The 8,795-nt window shown below is 40.2% G+C and overlaps 1 protein-coding gene and 1 long non-coding RNA gene across 2 annotated transcripts in view; one reads left to right on the plus strand and one right to left on the minus strand.

Annotated features, from left to right (window-relative positions):
- LOC126390305 (intelectin-like) overlaps positions 1-3,112 on the plus strand; it is a 4,777-nt gene extending 1,665 nt beyond the window's left edge. The window contains exons 5-8 of the mRNA XM_050044547.1: positions 1,394-1,552; positions 1,699-1,816; positions 2,065-2,168; positions 2,280-3,112. Of these exons, the coding sequence (XP_049900504.1) occupies positions 1,394-1,552; positions 1,699-1,816; positions 2,065-2,168; positions 2,280-2,423 (525 nt within the window). The 3' untranslated portion in view covers positions 2,424-3,112. The remainder of the gene's footprint in view (positions 1-1,393; positions 1,553-1,698; positions 1,817-2,064; positions 2,169-2,279) is intronic.
- Positions 3,113-3,758: 646 nt separating this feature from the next.
- Positions 3,759-7,125, minus strand: LOC126390306 (uncharacterized). The gene is made up of 4 exons (XR_007569959.1): positions 6,819-7,125; positions 6,659-6,719; positions 6,049-6,206; positions 3,759-5,912 (listed from the first exon to the last, which is right to left on the minus strand). It is a non-coding gene; the product is annotated as an uncharacterized LOC126390306 (long non-coding RNA).
- Positions 7,126-8,795: the final 1,670 nt, after the last annotated feature.

The raw sequence follows: 8,795 nt of genomic DNA on the forward strand, positions 1-8,795 counted from the left end.
TTGTGGTGACCTCCTCCCAGGCTACCTTTGCATCATCAGCCCGTGGAGGTCTGCTCGCAATTCCGTACACTGCGAGCTTGGACCTCCCGGACCAAAACATCAGTTTCCTCCTGGGAGAAGTTTGGCCGTCTGACGCTGCTGCTCTCTTCTGCCATGGTGAATTGAGTAAACCTCGCCGGCCCTTAAATGCGCCGCATTTAAGGGCGAGGAGAGGGGCTCATTTGATTGGTGTGATGTGTGTAAAACCCACTCCACGCCTTCTCTCCTCCCTCTTTCCGACTTGCGCAGGTAGGAGGGACGGAGGTGGAAAAGATGAGTAGTTGCGCTAGCGCGCACGGTGTGCCAAACTTGCAAAATCCGCCTGGCCACACCCAGTTGGCGAAGCGCAGGTGCGCTGCGCCCCCACCTCGCCCGGTCTGCGAAACTAGAGCCCTTGCTCTCTCCAGCTTTGTTTGTTTCATTGAATCTCTTTTCTTTGTAAAACTGAAACACACTATACAAATAAAATATGATTATTACCTCCTTTTTATATTACAGGTAAGAATACATTCACTGGAACATTTTGACCACATTGTCAAACAAAACAACTATAAAAACCTTAAAGAACGTGGGGGCAAAGGAGTTCACTAAAGTCAGTGGGATTAATTCATTTAGGAACCATGAATTCAAGTACAGATCCATCCAGCTGATGTGGATCTGTCACCAGATTAGTGAAACTTTGACCCTCTGCAGTGGATCACCAAAGTCCTATGGCCTCATCATCTTGGGACATTGAGGGGCCCTCTTAAGTGATTGCACCAAACTGAGGGCAACCTTCGGCAATTAGACGTGCCACACATGTCTGTATGGTCTTTTTTATATGCTACGACACATAGCCATGAGCGAGATAGGGTTTGTTTCATTAGTCCCGTCAACTTATGGGGTGGAGCTTTTCACATCATTAACATCATGCTAAAGGGTTATTACAGGAGAAGCATTTTACTGTGCAAGATAGTTTTTACTTTCACTTTTACTTGAGCTGGCAATCAGGAAGAAGGTTCATCTAACATTAGCAACACATAATGATAATGTTGTCAAGCCAAAGGCTCATGCTACCCTTTACCGTTATGTTTCTAACATTGAAGAGAGCGATGAGCAGGTACGCTCAAGCTCCAGGCCAGTGTCTTAGGGGTGGGTGGAGATAGAGGTGGGGTCTTATTTACATATTCATAGATCTGTGCATACTAAATGAGGCAAAGGTGTAGGTGTTTCTGCCTGCTGTAATGTTTCCTCCTCTTACTACTGGCCATTGAAGGATCCCCTCTGAATGCACTTCCATTTTAAAAGATAGGGTCAGTATGGTCTGTTTCAGTCATGATCATAGTTGTGACAGCTACTTTGTACACTTTCACAGAATCCAGGTTACTATGATATTTTAGCAGAAGACATGTCTGTGTGGCACGTTCCCAACAACTTCCCACTGGAGCACTGGAACCTGGCATCCATCCTCCGCTACCACACTGTAAACCACTTTCTTCGCCTGTATGGAGGAAACCTCTTTCACCTCTTCAAGGTAACTTAGTTGTGTATCCATGCTAAATTATATCTTAAGATAACAAATAGATCAAGTATATAATGTGACAGTACAAATATAATTAAAAACAAACCTGCTGCTCTACAGGCACGAACCCTCATGATGATTTTGTCACATTTTTGTAGCAATTTCCAGTGAGATACAACATTGGTTCTTGCAGCAACAGAGGGCCAGCTTTCCCCATTGTGTATGACCATGGAGACAGAGAGTCCACCAGAATGTTATATGGACCCAACTCAAGAGGTAAAAAGCTCATGTAGCAAGAGGGAACTGGAAATAATAGAGAGCTTTTTCACAGTCATGGATGGATGCAAGGGGCCATTAATGTGTAGTTACTAATTCATTACTAACTAAAAATAATTACTCTACAAATTTACAACAAAAACAGGAGTTAACAGAGTATATTCAATTAACTTTAACGGCTGAAGGTTATTCTTGAATTATTTCATCACTTACTGTGTTTCTTTTTTTCTTTTCTGTTTATATGAAAGCGCAATTTGAACCAGGTTTCATTACATTCAGAGCAATAAACAATGAACGTGCAGCCATGGCTATCTGCTCTGGGGTCAAGCCGACTGGATGTGACACTGAACATGTGAGTCTGAATCCATCATTACATTGCAGTCAGTCAACACAAAATGATATACAGTGTAATAATACCTTCATTTGTGTGTGTGTGTGTGTGTGTGTGTGTGTGTGTCTTCAGTACTGTATAGGAGGAGGTGGATATTTCTACCCTGTGCAGTGTGGGGACTTCCCATCATTTGACTGGGACAGATTGGGAGAATCGCAAGGTTGGAGCGCCTCTAAAGAAATGACTGAGGCTGCTGTTTTACTGTTCTACCGCTGACAGGACTCTTTTGCTCATGTATCTTATGGCATGTCAGTCTAGACAACAATCACAGTTGTGGCCAAATAGATTTAAGTTCAAGTGAGGTCAGATGTAATTGTTTAGCTCCTAATAACAGCATATCTCATGTTATAGAGCAAAAGCCTTGTGATTATGCTTGTGTCCATCATTAACAGACCTAATATAATATACAGTAAACAGTCACTTGTAGTTAAGCTGCACACCAGCAGATGGCGTTACTGAACTGTATATTAAAATAAACATTAAAGATTGGCAGTTATTTTGGGACAGATGGGACAGAGCAGGATGAAACAAAAACAAACAAACAATAAAAAAAAGCAAAAGAAAGCCAGGTATAAAAGTATTCTTCCTGTTACTGATATGCAAGCTGGTTGTTTTACTATACTGTGGATAGTTCTTCTAAATATGGCTTTAATGGTTCATGATGGTCTGAATACAGTTCTAGAGGCTTTTCTGCAGCAGCACAAATGAGTCTTTCTTGAAAACGGTAAATTCTTCGAATTTTGGGATGCAATAAATGGACTGCACTTGTATAACGCTTTTCTAGTCTTCCAACCACTCAAAGTGCTTTTATACGAGTCACATTCACACACACATTCACAAACACGTGATGCCACCTGCTAATCATAAACCATTCACGTGCATTCACACACACACACACACACACACACACACACACCGATGGAACAGCCATCAGGAGCAATTTGGGGATGAGTATCTTGCCCAAGGATGCTTCGACATGTGGACTGGAGGGGCTGGGGATCGAGCTGCTGATCTACTGATTGATGGATCACCCGCTCTACCTCCTGAGCCACAGCTGCCGCATAAATAAGTATAATTTGTTTCTTAAGACGTAGAGTAATAAATTGTCTTTGTCACCTGTAATTTAAAATCATTAAAGGATGAGGCTTGCATTTTTTAAAATCTCTGCCAGGAGTGAGTCTGAAGGGGATCGTGCCTTTGGTTTTGTGCGTGTGATTGTGTGTGTGCATGTGCGTGCAAGTGTGTAAGTTTGTGTCTGTCTGTTGGCAGCTAATCTCAGATACTACTGGACCTATCAGCCTAACATTTTGTGTGCACATGCTCAAAGACCTCTTGTAATTGTTAATAATTGTTAAAAAGCCTGTTTTATTGACTGTTTTATACAATCAAGCATACACACTCATGCACAGTTTATGAGACACTGGGCCCCTGAGCACAGGCATGCAAAGGGCCCAACCATCTCCCTTTTTGTGTTTTGTGTCTTTTTGTGGTCATTTTGTGTCTCTTTGAGGTCACTTTGAATTAGGAAGCTTTTATGTGTCTTTAAAAAGTAGGTTGCTAACAGGTGGCTGAATGAGACTACAGAATGTCATCACGCCGACATGGCTTTGCAGCCTCGCTGTGGTGGTGATCTTAGTCATTTGGCCGTGGCATAGGTCGTTTATGTTAGCTTGTCACTTCTGGCGATTGCAGTTACACTTCAAAAATCATAAAGCTGTGTTTATTTGTAAAGATTATCTTGCTAAACAACACGTGTAAGTATCATAAACTTTTGTTTGCCACAGAGCTTATTTTCTGCAGTAATTCAAAGTCCAATGGAAAAAATCCAATTAGCGCTTTGATGAGGGAATCAGCACGGCATTACTTCCACGTTGGAAACTAAAATAACATCATCCCAGCAGCACTCTGTAGACTTTACTACAAAGTACCCTTCAGACTATGTTAAAAGACTTTCAAGTAAAATCAAACGAGATTCACATTTTGTGGTGGTGCATACCGTCTGCTTCTCTCTGCTCCACCCTGACCACACCTAACCTCTTCATCTCTCCCACTCTCCTCATGCTCCTCATGCTTTATTGTACTTTCAACAATAAAGTGCTTTATTCTCTTATATTAAATATGTTCACACACATGAACATGTCAGCACCAGTTGTTTTCAGGCAATTAAAGAGTCATAGTTTCAGTTCATTTATTTTAATATGCATTTGGGATTATTTCATGGATTTAAAGACTTAAACGGGGACACTACAGGTGAATAGGGTAAAACTTCCTTAGTTACTTAATCATAGTGTGGCAGTTATTTTTTATATCACAAATTTTTGATGTTATGTTTGAATATGCAAATGAAGCATTATTTAATTAAACATGCACTGATACATATACATTTCAGAAACAAAAATCTCAAAGTTCTCCTTTCACTTTGTTGACACATTAGAGTCAAAGGTTTTTACAGAGGGGATTTTGGATATCTATTTTCATCACTCCATAAATTAGAAAATAAACAAGACAATACAGCCATAAACAATCCATTTTCATCATGTTTTTTTAAGGAATAAAATGTTCTACATATCAGTCATATATGAACAAACCCCTCTGTAAAATCCTTTAGAATATAGATAGGAATGAAACTGAAAAAATTTGGTTTGTAATTGCTACTGAAGTGGAGATTTTTGGCTCAGAGATAAGAAAAAACTCATTTTGAGAGAATGGCCTTCGTAAAACTCGCAATACATTCATAAGCTAAAGAATAAGACAACAGGGTAAAAAGAAATAATCAATAGATATCACCTTGAAACTTCTTCACTTGATTATCTACATTAAGATGATTATCTTCTGGATTACAAGTTTTCATATTCTATGTTTAAATATGCAACCGATGCATTATTTGATTAAATATGCACTTTCTGCATACATATCCAGCACAGGAATTGGAACGTAAATAAACACCTAAATGTGTACTTTGGCTGTTTTCTTTCCACTGACCTGAAAAAAGAAATGTTATGGTAGCCAAATCTCAAAATTGACCAGTGCATGAAAAAACTAGCAGCCAAAGAGAGAAAGCTGAAGGTTTAACTTGGAGAACAGAACACCACAGGAAAAAAGACACTTCCAAGTCTTAAAGGTCTCTTTCTCATATAGTATTTGACTTCATTCTTTTAGGATCATTAATAAGGACTAAGTAGGAACAGTAGTAGTAGTAGACCATATAAAATACACAGTAAAATACTGTATGTATTCAGTATTGGGATGTCTTGGGATGAGAACTGACTGTAAGAGAATGGAGTTCCTGCCACCTAGTGTCACATTTGGCTTTTGCGGCCAGATCCTCAACCCTTTAACATTCTGCACGACTGTTTGGTAGGGCACATTTGGAGTCACTTTCTTTGTCTAAAAAGTGTTGAATTTAACTCAACCAGACTGAGCTATCTCTACTATTCGGTTTAGGCATGTTATGCTAAAAAAGAATCAAATTCAAAGTTATAGTTCAAATTTCTGAAGTTAAGGTAAGACAGGAGGTCTGAGATAGGATAGGCCATGAGTTCAGGAGTTGCTTCTGTAATAGGAAGACAGGATCCTTCCTATTTTTGAAACTTCAGTTCAGACAGAACAAGTAGTTAGAATATTTGTCTGTAATGAGACCCCGGGGCTGGAACATTTTATGGAACCCGCCACATAAAGTCTGACCATCTTCAGGCTGCTCTACATCTGAGAAAAGGCACAAAACACGCAGTCAGTACAAAGTTGGTGGATTTAATAATGTAAACAAGAAAATATTTGTGGGTTAAATTCAAACAACGTCAGAGTTTCGCCTTACTTCAGGAGGACAGTGTTGTCGTCTTACCTGTTGTTAGTGAAACAGGATATAGACCGTTCGCTGATGCTTCTCGCAGATAGAGGCCCAGGCTGTCTCCGTGACCTGGGAGTCATTATAGGTAAGCCAGTAGTCAGTGGGGTCATCCAGCTCCGCCTCTGGGTGCATCAGATCACACATGTAGTGTCCTAACAGAGGACAAATCACAGTTAGATCAGGTGTCAACATGTGGAGTTTATGAAAGTTACCTGAGGTCATACAATAGAGATTCTGAGAATATCAGGAACATGACACATTTTGTAATGTCTCATGTTTTCCTAAGAAAACAACATCTCTTATAAAAAATGTTACAATAACTACAAGGATGTCTTTCTGAAGCAATATAAGAAGGTAGCAGAATGTGATAAAAAACCTACAAGAGCAATAAATGCTCATCACTTTCACTGATCACTTTCACTGAAAATAACAACAGATGTAACAAAACACTCACTCCTCAAAAGCTCCTCAGCTACAAGAAGGTAGGAACTGTTGATAGATGTTACTCCCTCTAATGAACAGTTCTATATCTATAATGTATCTGAGGAGCTGATAGAGGACAATACACTGTGACAGTGTGATGATCAGTGTGTGATCATCTCACCTCTGTTCCCTCTGGAGCCCAGATGACTGATGACGCTCACCAGACTGTACCAACCATCAGCCTGAGGAGGAACAACAGCGGTTAACTACACACACTGAAGGCCAGAACACACAGATCAAATGTTGACTTTGTATCTGACCTCAGGTCAGTTGTTTCTTACTTGGCTGGGGGTCAGCAGCAGCTCCCTGAAGAGGACAATTCAGCTTCTCCAACTGCAGAAATGGAGTGAAGTGAAAACGCTCCAGATACAGCATCAACCCAGGAAACAAACACAAGAAGAGGATGAAAACATTTGAGCTGTCACCACTAGGCAGAGCGCCTATGTTAGATGTGATGTCACTCACCTGGGCAGGGTGGTGAAGGAGGACTGCTGGTTGGATATGTTGTCACCACAGTCACATCTGAAGGCCAGCTCTGTCTCCTGGACAACAGCACAGAGACAACATGCTGTGAGTTACACACTGGATAACACATCAACAACACACAAACACACACAGTGTGTGAGTGTTTGTTGGTGGGGGATGTCATGGAAGGAGGACAGGTGGATTTTACCATCAGGTGATCCTGGAGCATCTGCTGGACTGAACCTCAAGGCACCAGGTTCAGGGACAGGTTAGTAAAGTCCTCCTGTCTGCTAGACTGGGTGCCACACCTCCACATTAAAGGGGCAATACACATAAAATTACAGCCACATAGGTCATGATAAAAGCATGAGTGGGCCTGATGAATTTCACATCTCATTGAAATTTAATTTAAAAAAAAGAATTACATCACACAATAATTAACAATAAGCACACAAAAAAAATATCACATGCATTGTACTGAGGTGGTGGCAGATGTTTCAGAGACAGACATCTAAAAATATGAGCTCATATAACAAATTATCTGCATGTTTCAGTATCACGAATGAATGAGAAATATGTTTCACGTCGAGGTGACCTTTTGAGGATAAACAAGGACAATGTGTATTTTGTTTTGTTTTATGAATGTAACCGCAGCTTAAAGTAATGGAGAAAAGGCTCTTGGTTGAAAAATGCGTCTTAGGCGATGGATTCACAAGTGGGCAGTGCTAAACACAAGTGTAAACAATAACCAAGACATACAGTGATCCGATCACTCAAACCACTTGCTGAGGTGGTCTGGGACACATTTGACCCACAGACTGTATAAAATAATGGACGTAGCCACAGTCAAGCCATCCCCCATCTCTGATGAGTAAACAGATCAGATGACTGTCTCATTTAGCACCTGATGCTTCCACAGTGATCAAAGACACACGGCATGGTCACTGTAGGTCATTTTGAATCAGCCCTGGTTAAACCATGCAACTTAAAAAATATATGACCTCAAGGAAACTAACTAACACTCCTTTGTTATTATGTGTTTGTTGAATGCTTGATTGCTGTGCCAGTATTATTGTATGAATACTTATGGTACACATTTATCCACTATATGTAAAAATGGTTACTGTATGTTTACACATTGCTGGTGATGCTTAATGAGCTAATAAGTGAATTTACCTGCTGACATTCTTGATCCATCTTTATCATCTGCTGAACAGTTACCTGGGATGATTCATCCTGTAACCTGAACAAATTCTTTTGATATGGACTCACATTTGCACGGCCCCTGATGAATTACAAATAAAGAAGTAGCTACAGTCATTTAAAGTTACACTTTAATCACTCCACACACATGCAGTCCTCTGGCTTAATTAAACCAAAAATATGCTAAATTTCATTGGTTGCTCTTGATGTACTCAACATTTAGTTCAGTCAGGAACACTTTTGTCAAAGACTTTATTTCCATTTGCAGTATTACATTTGTTGGTATGACTCCTCGGGCCTACGCAGAAAGCCTGAGGCGAAGGGAGCACACCTCTCCTCCATTTCAGGTGCCTGCATGGAAAGCTTTACAGTTTTTTACAGTTGTTTACGCACTAAAATGAAAATTTTCACACAATTAACAGCTCTTTACACTCAAGAAGCAAAACACCTGTCCATAGTTGCACAACAATAAGCACAGACTCAGCTTCACACTTTTTGCAAAACATTACACAAAGTGATTTGCAAAACTCTACACGCATTATCACACCTTAGACACAGATAAGGATTGTGAGGTTACTTCCTTCTCATTA

The sequence above is a fragment of the Epinephelus moara genome, chromosome 5 (genome assembly GCF_006386435.1).
Source record: "Epinephelus moara isolate mb chromosome 5, YSFRI_EMoa_1.0, whole genome shotgun sequence".
Taxonomy (NCBI): domain Eukaryota; kingdom Metazoa; phylum Chordata; class Actinopteri; order Perciformes; family Serranidae; genus Epinephelus; species Epinephelus moara.